Source organism: Lynx rufus, unplaced genomic scaffold (genome assembly GCF_022079265.1).
Source record: "Lynx rufus isolate CCGP_SWC_20201006 ecotype Redwood Valley unplaced genomic scaffold, mLynRuf1.p SCAF_5, whole genome shotgun sequence".
In the NCBI taxonomy this organism is placed as follows: Eukaryota; Metazoa; Chordata; class Mammalia; order Carnivora; family Felidae; genus Lynx; species Lynx rufus.
Window position 1 is genome coordinate 10,695,596 of NW_025814867.1, and position 15,681 is coordinate 10,711,276.

The window sequence follows — 15,681 nt, forward strand, 5'->3', positions numbered from 1 at the left end:
TCCGTCCGCCTCCACCCCATTCAACCCCATGCTTAAAATGGCATCTCCACAGACCCTGAATGAGGCTGAACCTCCTGCATTCAGCAGCATGACTTCCACCTCCTCCTTCTTTCTCCCCATTAAACACCAGATCAGAGGGGAACTGGGGCTGAGGGCTGGGAGAGTACTCCCGCGGGATCCAGAGTGTATTCATTTTTAATTGTCATCGGTGAGAACTTGGAAATTAGTCCTTCGTGAAGTTCTGCCCATCAGGGTAGTCACCTATGAAATTCTGGAAAAGCGTTCCGCTTTTAAGCAGCAGCTCCTCTGAAAGCTGGGCAAAATCAAACACCCAAATTTCCCCTTTACGGACTAGAAAGGAATTATCAGAAAGTAGATCACAGAGATTTGACTGAAGAGCAGATTAGTAAGTGAAGTTCCCTCCCTCCAAGATTCTCACCCACAAAGAAAGAGGACTATGACGTGAGAGGACTATGACATGGGGTACGGAAAACTGACTTGAGAGAGTCCTAAATGGAAGATGCCCCAGTAGTGCCCCATCGAAAATGTGGGGCTGAGCTAACCCCTCCAACATTCTCATTCCGTTCTCAGCCCACCCCTATTCTTGTCCCCAGCTTTTATTCCCTCCTCTGCTTGTTCATTATCAGTATCGTTATCAGAGGAGCTTGTTCTCAAAAGAAGCAGAAAGGTGTCATAACTTTGAAAGGAGCCTTGTAACTTAGGAACACAAAGGAAAGGTCTCTCAAAATAACATAGCGGGTAATAACATTAAATGTGAATAATTAAAACAATCCAAACAAGAAGCAGAGGTTGTCAGGCTGGATTTAAAAAAAAAAAAAAGATTCAACTAGTCTACTGGAGAAAGCCTTATATTCAAAGATACAAACAGATTGAAAGTAGAAGCTTCCATTCAAACAGCAACCAAAAGAAAACTGGAGGCGTTATACTGGTGTCAGACAAAATAGATGTTAAAACAAAAAATGTTACCAAAGATAAAGAGGGACATTTTATAATGATGAAAACGTCAATCCGTCAGGAAGACAGACAATTATAAACACGAATTCACCTAACATGAAGCAAAAACTCAAAGAGATGAAGGGAGAAATAGATAATTCAAAAATAATAGTTGGAAGCTTCAATACCCTACTTTCAATAATGTATAGAACAATTAGGGAGAAGATCAACAAGGAAATAGAAGACTCAATACTATAAGGCAACTAAACCTAACCTAACATCTATAAAACACTCTACCCAACAACAGAATATACATTCCTCTCAAATGCAAATAAAATATTCTCTAGGATACACTATATGTTAAACCATAAAATAAAACTCAATAAATGTGAAATATTGAAATTACATGAAGTATGTTCTTCAGCTACAACAGAATGAAATTAGAAAGCAATAGCAGGAAGAAATTTGGGAAACCCACAGATATGTACAAAATAACACATTCCTAACTAATGGGCCAATTAGAGACAAAACCACAAGGAAAATTAGAAGATACTTGCAGATGAATGAAAATGAAGACATAATAGACTCAAATTATGGGATGCAGCTAAAGCAGTGCTCAGAAAGAAATTTATAGCTGTACAGACCTATACTAAAAAAGAAGAAAGGTTTCAAATTAATAACCTAATCTTTACCTTAAGACATTGGAAAAAGAAGATCAAAATAAATCTAAAGCAAGGAGACAGAAGGAAAAACAGATGGGAGCAGAAGTTAATGATCTAGAGAACAGAAGAACAATAGGGAAAATTAGTGAAACCAAAACTGGTTCTTTGCAAAGATGAAAAAAACAGCCAAACCTTTAGCAAAACTGATCAAGAAAAAAAAAAAGGGAGAGAAAAGATGACCAGATTCAAATGACCAGAATCAGAAATGAAAGAGGGGACATCACTACAGACCTTACAGAAGTAAAAATGATTTTAAAGGAATACTTGAACAATTGTATGTCAGTAACTTAGAAAACTTAGATGAAACAGACGTGTTCCTATAAGAACATACCACTGAAAATGACTCAAGCAGAAATAAACAATCTGAAAAATCTAAAACAAGTAGAGTTTGTATTAATAAGAATAATAAATGACCCATAAGAAAAACCCAGGCTCAGATGCTTTCACTGCAGAATTCTGCCAAACAGTTAAATAAGAATACCAATTCTTCACAAACTCTTTTAAAATATAGAAGAGGTGGTAACACTTCCCAAATTATTCTATGAGACCAGTATTACAGTGATAGCAAAACCAGACAAAGGTATCACAAGAAAACTACACACTGGTATCTCTTACAAATACAAATATAAAAATTCTCAATAAAATGCTAGCAAACCAAACCCAGCTACATATAAACTGAATTACATATCATGACCAAACAAAATTTATCCCAGGGATGCAAACTTTAGTTCCACATATGAAAGTCAATGTAATACACTATATTAGAAGAATATTAAGGGGGAAAACCCACGATTGCCTCAACAGACTAAGAAAAAGCATTTGACAAAATCTAACACCCTTTCATGATAAAAAAAACATTCAGCAAAGGAGGACTGGAAATTAACTTTTTCAATCTGATAAATCGCATCTGTAAAAATCCATGGCTAACATTATATTTAATGATGAAAGATGGAATGCTTTCCTCCTAAGCTCAGGAACAAGATAGCGATGTGTGGTCTTGCCACTTCAATATTCAACTAATTTCTTAGTTGAATAAGAACAATAAGATAAGAAAATGATTGGAAAGGAATATAAAACTATCTCTACTCATAGATGGCACAATCTTGTATTTACAAAATCCTGAAGAATCCACTAACAGTCTATTAGATCTAAAATGAGTTCACCAAGGTTAAGGATACAAGATCAATATATAGAAATCACTTGTATTTCTATCCACTTGGAATGAACAATCCAAAAATGAAATTAAGAAAATGATTACATTTGAAATATCATAAAAAAAATAAGGTACTTAGAAACAGATTTAAGTTCCCCCGTGCCAAATGCACCAAAACTTACACTCTGAAAACTATAAAACATTGATGAAAGAAATTAAAGAAGATCTAAATAAATGGGAAAACCTCCCATGTTCCTAGGTCACAAAACTTAATGTTAAGATGACAATACTCTGCAAATTGATCTCTAGATTCAGTGCAGTTTGTATTAGAATCCCAGCTGACATTTTGTAGGAACTAAAAAGTTGATTCTAAAATTCATATGGAATTGCAAAACTCCAAAACAATCCTGAAAAAGAACAAACAGAAGATTCAGAATTCCTAATTTCAAAACTGGCTACAAATCTACAGCAATCAAGACTGTGTGGTAAGATCAATGCAACTGGGAGACCAGATATAAATCCATGTGTTTATGGTCAACTCATTTTCAGCCAGGATGCCATGACAATGCAATGAGGAAAGAACAGTCTTCCCAACAGATGGTGCTGGGACAACTGGATATTTACATTTCAACGTATTCTTTCCTTCAAAAGAATGAAGTTGAATCCTTACCTCACACCAGACACAAAAAATTAATTCAAAATAGACAAAATACCTAAATGTAAGAGCTGAAACTATGAAACTCCTTAGAGGAAAACACAGAGTAAAATCTTCATGATCTTGGGTTTGGCTTTTAAGATTTTTTTTTTTTTTAATTTTTTTTTCAACGTTTATTCATTTTTGGGACAGAGAGAGACAGAGCATGAACGGGGGAGGGGCAGAGAGAGAGGGAGACACAGAATCGGAAACAGGCTCCAGGCTCTGAGCCGTCAGCACAGAGCCCGACGCGGGGCTCGAACTCACGGACCGCGAGATCGTGACCTGGCTGAAGTCGGACGCTTAACCGACTGCGCCACCCAGGCGCCCCTGGCTTTTAAGATTTTATGCCAAAAATATCATTAACAGAAGAAAAGTAGTTACATTAGATTTCATCAAACTAAAAACCTGTGCTTTAATGAACACTATCAAGAAAGTGAACACTAGGGGTGCCTGGGTGGCTCAGGCAGTTGATCATCTAACTCTTGGTTTCAGCTCAGGTCATGATCTCACAGTTCGTGGGTTCAAGCCCCTCTGTGCGGAGCCTGCTTGGCATTTCTCTCTTTCTCCCTCTCTCTCTGTCCCTCCAGGCTCGTGTGCTCTCTCTCTCTCTCTCTCAAGAAATAAATGGATAAACATTAAAAAAAAATTAAGAAAGTGAAAAATAACCAATAGAATGGGAGAAAATATCTGCCAATCATTTATCTGATAAGGAACTTCTAACTAAAATATACAAAAGACTGAGAATTCGGTAATAAAATGACAACCTAGTCAAAAATGGGCAAAGGATCTGAACAGACATTTCTCTAAAGAAGATACATGAATGGCCAAAAAGCTCACGAAACGATGATTGACATCAACAGTCATCAGAGAAATGCAAATCATGAGATACCACTTCATACTCGTTAGAGTGACTAAAATCAGAAAGTGAGAAAATGACGAGTATTGATAAGGATGTGGGGAAATCGGACCCCTCCTACACTGATGATGGGAATATAAAATGGTGCAGTCACTTTGGAAAAAAGTCTGGCAGCTCCTCAAACAATTAAACACAGTTACCACGGGAACCAGCAATTCCACTCTCTGGTATATTCCCTAGCGAAATGAAAACACGTCCACGCAAAAAGCTTGTACGTGAATGTTCACAGCAGCATTATTCATGATAGCCAAAAGGTGGAAACAACCCAAATGTCCATCAGAATAAACAGAATGTGGTATATCCTTTTAATGGAATATTCCTTGGCTATTAAAAAAAATGGAAGTACTGACGCATGCTACGACATAGAAAAACCATGAAAACACTCTAGGTGAAAGAAACCAGTGACAGAAGACCACACATATGCTTCCATTTACAGGAAATGTCAAGAAGAGGAAAATTCATGGAGACAGAAAGTAGATTAGTGGTTGCTTAAGGTTGGAGGGGATGAAAGGTAGGAGGTGACAGCTAAAGCATATGGGGTTTCTTTTTGAAGCGAGGAAAATGATCTAAAATTGACTATGGCGATGGTTGCACAACTCTGGGAAGATAGCAAAATCTGGAGAACTGTACACTTTAAATAGGCAATTGTCCAGCACGTGAAGTATATGTCAACCAAGCTTATAAAAAAATAATAGAGGGGCACCTGGGTAGCTCAGTTAAGTGTCCGACTTCGGCTCAGGTCATGATCTCTCGGTTCATGAGTTCAAGCACCATGTTGGGCTCTGTGCTGACAGCTCGGAGCCTGGAGCCTGCTTCGGATTCTGTGTCTCCCTCTCTCTCTGCCCCTCCCCTGCTCATGCTCTGTCTGTCTCTCAAAAAATAAATAAACATTTAAAAGTTTTTTTTTTAAATAACAGACTGGAAAGAAAAAAATCCTGGAAACTTCTGAAATCTTTCCTCGGACTCTGCCGGTCCTTTTAGCTGATGAATCTTACCATTCAGTACTCCCAACAGTATAAATCCCCATCGCCTTTAGGAGCTTCTTCCTCCAAACTCACACACGTGGCCCGTTTCCTGCCACTCAAGAAAATAAACACTGAGGCAGGAGGCACAGCAGGACACAGGCAGAGATGTCCGGCAGACATTGGGACGTGCAGGGCCACAGCAGGAAGAGACGGAGGAAGAGCAGGTGGACACCGGGGGGCGCAGATGGGACGGATTCTGTTGGGTCTCAGTGCCTCAGCTAATACCCTGACCTCTGGGTGCCCAGAATCGGGCCAGGCCACTCCCTTACCGACAGGGGCCAGCTGATGCAGGTGAGCACGCGGTAGAGACGGAAGAGATGCACCAGGTAAAAGACGAGGATCATTATCAAGTTGCAGATGGTGACCACTTCAAAGTAGCTGTAGGCACTGTACCTGGTCCACACAGAACTCCTCACGCAGATGAAGGCAATCAGCAGAGTGACCTGGGACAGAAATACAGGGACATCAGAGAAACGCCCAGCCAGGACGGCCACCCAGGGAAGAAACAACGACAGGACACTGAGGAAACGCTGCGATTCAGGTTATTTCCTCACAGACTGGCTGCAAGGTTGGGAAAGTGCACTTTCCCATAGTGCTAGCCTTTAAAACATGCCGGTCGCGAGGCACCTGGGTGGCTCAGTCGGTTGAGTGAACGACTTCGGCTCAGGTCAGGATCTCACAGTTCGTGAGTTCACGCCCCGTATCGGGCTCTGTGCTGACAGTGCAGAGCCTGCTTAGGATTCTCTCTCTCTGTCCCCGTCCTGATTGCGCGCCCACTCTCTCTCTCAAAATAAACAGGCTTTAAAAAAAAGGGAAAAAAAAAAGAAAGAAAGAAAATGTGAGTCTCTGATGAGCATCAAATCACAAAATGTATCTGACACTGGTTCAAGTGGTGTGAAAAATGCTCTATTGTCTCAAGCCCCTCATTTCTAGCGCCTGTCAAACTGCTCCGAACAGATACGAAGGCTGGGAAAGACTCTGGCATGAAGAGAGTGCTCTGCTTGTCAAATCCAAACAGCGGTGTGCAGAGGGACCCTCGACATTTGCATATTCCCCTTTGCTAATGAGCAACAGGAGTAATTTTCATTTTTTCGGTTCCTCTCAAGCCGGCCAGCCTTGGTAATAGAATGATTCATGCCTCGAGGCTGTTTTAAAGCTCCGAGGGGAGCTCTGCTTCACTCGGGACTATGCGTGATCTCGCCAGGGCTCTGCTGATTATCAGTCCCCATTTGCAGGCCTCCCGTTCTATGGGTGTCCCCACCTCGCGCTGACCCCTCCCGCACTGGGGCGTTCAAGGCCTGCCTTAAAATGCAGCGAATTCAGGATTATGAGGCGTGATTCCTGGGTGAAGAGGCAATTTTGTGCTTAACTGAATGCAAAGATTAGAATAATTTGTACAACTCTTCATCTGTGACAGAGTCACCTCTTTCCCATGATGACACAGAGATGTGGGAGTTTCCCAGTGAACAAAAGGGGTCCGGGCAGGTCTTCCTCTACGAACTCCCAGGGCCGAGGACCTTCAGCAGGAAGGACATTATCGTTCTACCGCAAACCATCGCAAACCTCTCTGGGAAACATGCTTGTAAAGTAAGACTTCCCGAACCCGGTTCAACTGGCCTAATGCCACCTACCTACCGTGTGCTCTTCTTCTGGGAATCCCAACTTTGGAAAATCACATTTAGACTGCACATGGTATGTACTAATGCATGCAACTAAAAGCTTCCTTTTTGCCCAATAATTCATTCATCCCTACTTTAAATGGCCAGCATTGCAGCTAATGAGCTCTAAAAAAAGAAAGAAAGGAAAGAAAGAAAGAAAGAAAGAAAGAAAGAAAGAAAGAAAGAAAGATCTGACACCAAACTTTTCAGAACTTTTCTAAGGCCAGCAGGTAACCTCTGCAAATGATGCAGACCCCTGAATCCTCTAGATTGATACTCTGGGGGCAGCCAGAAAGGTGAAGCAGGAGAATGAGCAAGCAAGAGCATGGTGGAGAAAACGCCCTGGGGTGTTCATTCTCCCCCACCCCAACCACGGCCCCCTCAGACCTCTTCTTGTTTCCAGCCAGAGAAGCAAATCAAACACCACAGCAGAATTGAGACAAACTGAAGTAGGAGTTCTGACTTCAGGGCTAAGGAAGGCTGGGAGGCTTCTGGAAGGCAGACGTGATTCTGTGTAGAGTAACTTCAATGTGATACCGTCCAAAGGAGTAATTTGTGCTCTCCAGCTCCTCTGATAAAGGCTTGTCCTTTTATATCAAACTGCCATTGACAGTTGAAAATAAAATATCTAACACAAACATCCAGAGGTTTAAAGGTAATGTTGCAAGCACCCCCAACTCAAAGCCAGGGTCTCACAGACCGGCTGTGGCACTGTTCAGAATCCCCAGAATCATCTCAGATTAGAAACCACCCCTTTCTCCCCCAAACTGTGTCATTTCTGACTCTATCAAAATGCTTACTAGAAAGAAGAGATGATTTTTTGTGAAAGCAAGCAACAGAGGGTTTAAATTTCACACCCAAAACAGGCTGACATCACTTGGGAGAAATGAATGTCCCTCTCCCCCACCCACCCCCGCCTCTCCACCCCCACCCCCAACTCTGGAACTAAAACATCCTGGTCTTAACTCTACAGCAGGCGCCAGGCAGCCTCCTCAGGTTCTCAGTCTGGGTGGGTGTCCCTCAAGGAAGAAAAAGCATTTTGAAGTCTAAGATGGAACATTTCTGGAGAAGACTCAAGAGGCAGGCTTCAGGAGAAGCGTTCTTCTGAGCTGGGCAGCAGAAGCCTCCGGTGGTCTCGGGGGCCCTGCCACCTGCTGCCTGCAGTCTGTGCTCTGGAACATTCCCTCAGGAGGCTTGGTCTTCCTGTGCTCCTGCCGGAGTCTGGTCTGCTGAACACGCCTGCATCTGGCTGAAGATGGCACCAGACACCTTATGTTTCGAGAACCTCGGGCTGGATGTGGGCAGGTCACCCAACCCCACCTTCTTGCAAGGGTTTTTATCCTGACCTTGGAATAATGTATCAGCCAGGAAGACAAGCAGAGGAAAGAGAAGTCGCTGATGAAAACCAACATCAAAAAGTCTCAGACCCAATTCTAAGAGGCTTTTCTGGAAAAGCCCAGGAGATGAAAGCCAGGCTTGTTCAAAAAGTCAGAGATGGGGCGAGTCAGTGATTGCAAAGTGCGCTTGGATCTGCAAGGAGGCCCATTAATGACTCTGCTTGGCTGTGGGCCGGCAGAAGAGGGATTTGATATGTTTCTAACTTTGGCTGAATTCTGCCCTGGGGTGGGAGGAAATTTACCCCACCTCCCTGTTAAAGCCCCCCCGGGTCAGCACCACCAAACAGCCCTTGTGGAACCTCACTGACACCCACGTGCAAGAGAACCCTCGCCCGGCTTATTTCCTCTGCGTCCTCCTTTCACTCACCAATATATCAGCCTTTTGGTTATAGGCTCCTTCCCACCCTCCCAAACCCCAGCACACAGTTTTGTTCTGTATCCAAAAATAAAAATGCCCTTGAAAACACAAGAGGCGGGGGGGAATAACCTAAAAAACGTTATGTCAGGGGTCGTCAGGTGCAGGCCGCTAGCATCCGGCTAATTAATGCACGAGTTTCTGAATCTAACCATGCAGCAAAATACCTACAGCTTATTAAAAACCAAATATGCTTGTCTGTGCTGGGACTATTTCTGGAAGGACACATAAGAAACCGGTAACAGTGGTTGCCTCTGGGGAGAACTGATCATTTAGTGGTTTTTTAAATTTGCTGTTTTCTTTTCTTGTATTATAAAAATCACACATTAAGCTGTAAAAAAGCTAATGACATGTCTTAGAGATCTTTAATGGCACACGTATAGACTTACCCTTTTCTTCCAACTGGCTGCGGATTTATTTGACCCAGGATTTGTCAACCTCAGCACTACTGACATTTGGGGCTGGGTACTTTTTTGGTGGGGACTGTCCTGTAGCACGGTTAGCAGCATCCTGTCCCCCACCCACAAAATGCCAGGTGCTACTAAGCACCTCCCCAGGCACAATAACCAAAAATGTCTCCAGATGTTGGCAAAGATCCTGGGGGGGCGGGGGGGGCACCCCCTCTGGTCAGGAAGTACCACCTTACACAATCTTTTACTGATGGGCATTTGTCACATCCCCAGTTTTTTGCAAGTACACATCATCCTGCAAAAGAATATTCTTGGACAAGCTGCTTTCTGCATGTATGTACATTTCTGAAAGGTTCTCAGAAGTGAAATTATGAAGTGAAAGCATATTCACAGGCAAGATTTTGATATTTGCTGCCAAAATGCTATCCAAAAAAAAAAAAAAAAAAAGAAAGATGAGTTCCCCCGCATAGGGAGTCTTGCTCACACAGATTATTATCAGTATTTAAAAAGAAAGGAAATGATATCTTTTATTTAATCTTAATTTCCCTGATAACTAGTGGGCTGAATATCTTTTCATAAGTTTATTATAGATTTGATATTTATATTCTGAATATTAACCTATTGCCTGTTGTGGATATTGCAAATATATTCTCTCAGCTGCCTTTAGTTTTTATCTTTTCTATTACTCAAATTAAAATTTTTTATGCAGTCGAATCTACACATTTTTTATAGCTTCTGGGTTTTGTGGGGTTTTTTTTTAAATGCTTCTTTATTTATTTTGAGAGAGAGTGAGTGGAAGAGGAGCAGAGAGAGGGAGGGAGACAGGATCCCAAGCAGGCTCCGCACTGTCAGCACAGAGCCCTAAGTGGGGCTCGAACTCATGAACCGCGAGATCATGACCTGAGCCGAAATCAAGAGTCGGATGCTCAACAAACTGAGCCAACCAGGCGCCCTGGGGTTGTGTCTTAAGCTCCACCTGCAGGTTCTGGTCCCAGTTTCTGCTGCTTCTCTGGGCACACTGGGCTCCCAGAGTGCCTCAAGGGCTGCCCCCCCTCAGGTGGGTCCCCAGTATTCTCTCTGATGGAACCTCTGTGATTGGTACTAAACCTATTTGGTGTTTGGTTAGATGTGTATTTGCTTGTTGGTCACCTTGTTTACTACCCTTCTCCCAACTACTCTAGGGACTCTGCTGGTTTCACTCTTACTCTCTCCTCCTAGCAGAGTGCCCTGCACATAATAGGTAGGGAATTCAACACCGAGTGAATGGATGGTTTCTGGGGTCATCCTGCCATCCTCTGTGCGAGCTCTGTGACACTCTATTGCATTAAACAAAAACAAAAAACCACATCTCCCTCCCTTACTGGGCTCAAGCGCTTTGAGAAGAGAATCGTGCTTTTTCGTTAAACTTCACTTCGGGACCTAGCACAAAGGACTTTTGGAGGCTGCTAACACCTTTCAAAGTTGGCTGATGGACTCATTAACTGCCCCAGGAGGTCTGGTATCCAGGATCTCCAGGGTATCGGTGAGTATGGTTTGTGAAGGAGCCAGAACATTCTCAGCGTGTTATTGAGGCCAGGCCATGCTCCCCTGTCCCTAATCGATTTTCCACCACAGAGCCTGGACAGCAACCTGGGCAACATCACGTCGCCCACGTCACCACCGCTCTTGGCCAGCAAAGTTCATCAGGTCACACTCAGACTACGGAGACGGAACGCTCAACTTGTCAAAAACATCATTATATCAGAAAGGATCAGAAGCACCACTGATGCTTATTATGTAGCAAACTTGGTGGTTTGGTCCTTATATTGAACCAAACTGAAACGGCAATTTTTTTGTTTGTTTGCAAGTAGTAGTTTCTCTAGTTTGTTTCTCTTTCAGTATCCGACTCGATTTCCTAGTCTCTGTTGCGGCTGATTCAATTTCACGAACGAAAGCAACGTCCTCTGCCGCTTGCTCCCACCATGACCAGGGGAGGGGAGGACACGCGGCTTTGTGTATGTGCGGGTGGTAGGCGGCCACCTCCCCCGAGGAGTGGGTCAGCAGAGGGGACCAAGGGCAACTGAGACAACGTGGAGATGCCAAAGGGAATGGGGGATTCAACCACAAAGGGAAAGGCCTATTGGCACGGCTCCTCGTGAGCCAAGGAGGCCGAGGTGCAGAGACGGGAAGCACTCGGCACCAATCGCCCCCGCTCACGCGTCTGAGCCGGGCACGGACACAGGCTGGCCCGCTGCAGCACGCTCCCCGGCGTCCTGTTGCCATGGCAGTGATGGCTGGAGCCCTGGAGCCCCAAAGCCACGTCTCCCAAGGACATCCCGGCCTGAACACTGGCTACTGAATGTCTGTCGGCAAAGCGAACGGGGAGAGAGAGAGGAATGGGCGGGGTGGGTCTTTTTGTTCCAATTTACTCTCCTTTCTGGTGATGACAATTCAAAACCCATTTTCTGCCTGCTTTGTGCTAGGGACTAGCGACAATCATCAGCGGAACAGACACAGTCCTTGCCCTCCTGGAGCTCACGGTCTAAAGGAAGAGATCAACACCCACGTCCACATGCTCACAAATTCTTCACCATAAACTGAGATAAGCTGAGAAGGAATGAATGCGCAGGGTTTTCCAAAGATCGCAAGAAATTGAGAAGAACTTGATGTAGCTTGAAGGGTCTGGAGTTCACTCCCACGGAAACCGCCGAGGGGCGAAGGGAGCACTGGCAGAGGCAGGCCACACTAACTCCTGTCACCCCGGCAGCAGCGCCCCCAACAAACACGGCCAGGCAGCACTGTGCCCCATTCACACATCTGAGGACGGGGAGGACCAGGGGTGGGTCACTTGCCACGGATGGTCGATGGTGGGGCCAGAGCATAAACCCAGACTCCCAAGACTCTGTGACGAGTGAGTGTGTTCCAGAGGGACGGGCTGCCATGTCTCAGAGCCTTGAGCTTGGACCCAACCCACCCAGGGTCATCACGTCTGTTCCCAAGTCAGCAAGCAGGAGTCCTGCAGAGACGTGTGAGAAGGTGGTGACCGGAGGGGCTACAAAGAACGAGCCCCCTCCATGGAGGGGAGGCATCGCCCACCTTTCTTCCTCTCAGGTTTCTTTAAGGAACTTTCTCAACGTTTGCTCTGGAGAAATCTGAACTGCATTCCTGCTCAGCAGCTGGCCCTCAGTGAGACCAGTTCAAGCGGTGGCACCAACGGAGGAGGGACAAATCCCCGGAGCTTTGGGGGGAGAGGGGAGGGATACAGGGGACCGTACCCAATGAAAGGACACGGGGCTTGGCCAGCAGGTTGAATCCAGTCCCCATAGCCACCTCTTCTCTGTTTCACATGTGGTTTTCTTCCTGCCATGTCTTCTCTGTCACTGTCGCTGATAGCACACTGCCCTCCTTGACTTGCTCTACAAATGACAGGTACTACCCTTTCTGAGTGCTTACTCTTCCTCTCTCCGGGCACTGAGCTAAGGACTCTCCGATTTTTAAACAAGTTTACCCTCACAACAGTCCCAGTACTGTTATCACTGTCCTTTCACGCGGAAACCTGAAGCACAGAGAGGTTAAGCAACTTGTTCAAAGTCACACAGTCAGGCAGAGGAACCAGCTGGGCCCCTGGCATGGCCCTGAGGTCCAACCACTGCACTGCTCTGCCTACAGGGCCTGTTCCTCTTCACAGCCCCCTCTCCCAGGTTTTGGTCTCTGTTTTCAGCAAGGACTTGAATCCTTTGTCCTGACCCCCTGGGAGCAAGCACTGAACGTTGCCTGGGACTCTGCATGATGGAAGGGAAGTCCTGCTCTGCCTCAGCTTTCCTCACGCTGGAAGCAGCGCTCTGGGGCTCCAACTCAGAAATGGCCTGTAAGGAATGGGATTCATGTCAAGTCTCCTGCTCAAACCAGAGATACTCAAAGGTACAATCAACACTGTTCATTACAGAAAATCAATTCATGCAAGTATCTATTTAAGAAAATAAAAATCAGGGGCTCCTGGGTGGCTCAGTCGGTCGAGTGTCCGACTTCGGCTCAGGTCGTGATTTCATGGTTCATGAGTTCGAGCCCCGCATCGGGCCCTGTGCTGACAGTGTGGGGCCTGGAACCTGCTTTGGATTCTGTGTCTCCTCCCTCTCTCTCTGCCCCCTCCCCCGCTCATGCTCTGTCTCCCTCTCTCTCAAAAGTGAATAAACATTAAAACAATTTTTTTAAAAAGAAAAGAACAATCACCTATCATCCCGTTTCTCAGGGATAACCACCACCCCTGGCATTTTGGAGGATTTCTTTCCACCTATGTATGTTTAAAGCATATGTGTATTATTTTTCCTTTTCAAAGATTGGCTCATACTGCACATATAGTTTTATATTCTGCTTCTAAAAAGGTAATTATTTTATCATTTGTAGGTGCTACTTATTCAGTTATTTTGCTTCAGAGACCTTATCACTGCCCAGCAAAGCTGTTCATTTTACCTGTTTATTATTATTATTATTATTATTATTATTGTCTGTCATCTCTGAATGTAAGCCCCACGATGATGGGGATTTTAATCTGTTTTGTTCACTGTTATTTCCCCAGTGCCAGGAACCCTGAATGGTACACGTGTTGTCCGTGGATATTTGGTAAATACATGAATGAATACATGACTGAATGCAATTTGATGTCCGTTTCCTGAGACCTACGTTCCAGGCACTGTGCTGGGCCGCATTCTCGTTCACTCATGCCCGGGAGGGGAGTGAGATGGATGGGGAGGAAGGGCCTCTGGAGAGGCCCTACTTTTATATGTGGGGTGAGACATGTAGGATTCACTTTTATCCTGTGCATCCTAAAACAAGTAGGCGCTTTAAACCCAGAAGCAAGGGCCCATCGGGAAACTGTGTGAATTACAACCTGCATGCACATGTCCAGATGTAGACCGTGCCACAGCAAAGCTTTAGTTTGAGACAAGCTGACTATTGAGCTCATATCCCAGCCAAGACTGCCTCTGCCCGCTGTATGCCTACTTGTGAGTACACGGGCAGGGACCCAGACTCAGCCCCTGCGGCATCCCCAGTGCCCAGCCCCAGTGCACTGGCCTTCAGTGGTAAACGCAGACCTGAGCTTGGGGTTAGGCTGGATTCTCAACAGCAACCTTCGGGTAAAAATGGCTGGCGGGCTGGGGGCAGCTTCTTTTCTGTAATCATTTCCCCCTCAGGTTCTCCAGGGTTTATAGAAAGGCAGCACTGAATGCAGGGCTTTGCTCTTAGGCATAAGCAGAAGAGAGGCTGCCCGAGCAGAAGCCAACATGGCGAGCGAATGGGATGCCCAGCAATTTAGACACAGACTGAAATATTTAGGGATGAGACGAAACACAGTAGAAGATCTGCTCTACAATAATATGGGAGCAAATGGGCTCTGTGCTGACAGCTCAGAGCCTAGGGCCTGTTTCAGATTCTGTGTCTCCCTCTCGGTCTCTGTCCCTACCCCACTTGTGCTCTGTCTCTCTCTCTCAAAAACAAACATTTTTTTTTTAAAAAAGGAGGGGGGCGGAACTCAAGGCAAAGGCAGGTGCTCCAGGGGCGCCGGACTTGAGGCTACAGTGAGTAAGCCACCCACTCAGGTCACCTCAGATGACAGTGTTTGTTGTGAGGGCACGGAGAGCCGCCTCAGCCCCTCTCAGACAAGCCTGGGGACGCGCTGGTGGGCCTTTCTCCTTGCTCAAGGTACAGCCTACAAGTGGGCACCCTTCTCTCCACCTCTCTTATCACGCTCTCCACAGGGAACACCCCTATTCACCAGTCACCTCCCACAACCAGGCCCCTGCACAGGCCCAGCATCTCCCTATGTCCCGCGGACAATGTGGTCTTTGCTGCAGCTGGATCCAGGGTCAGGTGCCCAACAGAATTTTCCATGATGATGGAAATGTTGTGTCTACCCGTGCTGCGCAATATGACAGGCAACAGCAAGAGCGGGACACTTGGAATGGAGCTGACGTGACTGAGGAATTGAACGTTTAACGTCATTGATTTAAATTTAAATAGCCGCGTGTGGCTAGTGGCTACCGTGCCATACAGTTCTAGACGGCCCACGAAGCATTCTCTGCCCTTCGGTTCCCTGGACTGAAGGGGCCTCTCCCTCCTCCAACACTTCACTCCCATCCCTTTTCTGGCCTCTGCCATTATCCCCTTCCAGGTCTCGTGCCCCAGTCAGTGAAAGAACTCACTCACCAGTGCTTGTCCTAGTCAGCTGGACCAGGCCTTTGCCCCTCCTTGGATTAAGTATCAGGCTTCTAGGAATGGCTGTTCGTATAGTCCAAAGAGGTTGGTGACTTTCCACAGATAGGAAGAGAGTGGATACTCCAGCCATCAGCTCTGTTCT

The 15,681-nt window shown here is 45.5% G+C and overlaps 1 protein-coding gene across 3 annotated transcripts in view; it reads right to left on the reverse strand.

Annotated features, from left to right (window-relative positions):
* The window catches only part of CMTM7 (CKLF like MARVEL transmembrane domain containing 7), a 50,479-nt gene that overhangs the window by 6,756 nt on the left and 28,042 nt on the right, over positions 1–15,681 (reverse strand). For all 3 annotated transcript variants that reach the window (XM_047099419.1, XM_047099418.1, XM_047099420.1), the window contains exon 2: positions 5,737–5,910. In XM_047099419.1, the coding sequence (XP_046955375.1) occupies positions 5,737–5,910 (174 nt within the window). The remainder of the gene's footprint in view (positions 1–5,736; positions 5,911–15,681) is intronic.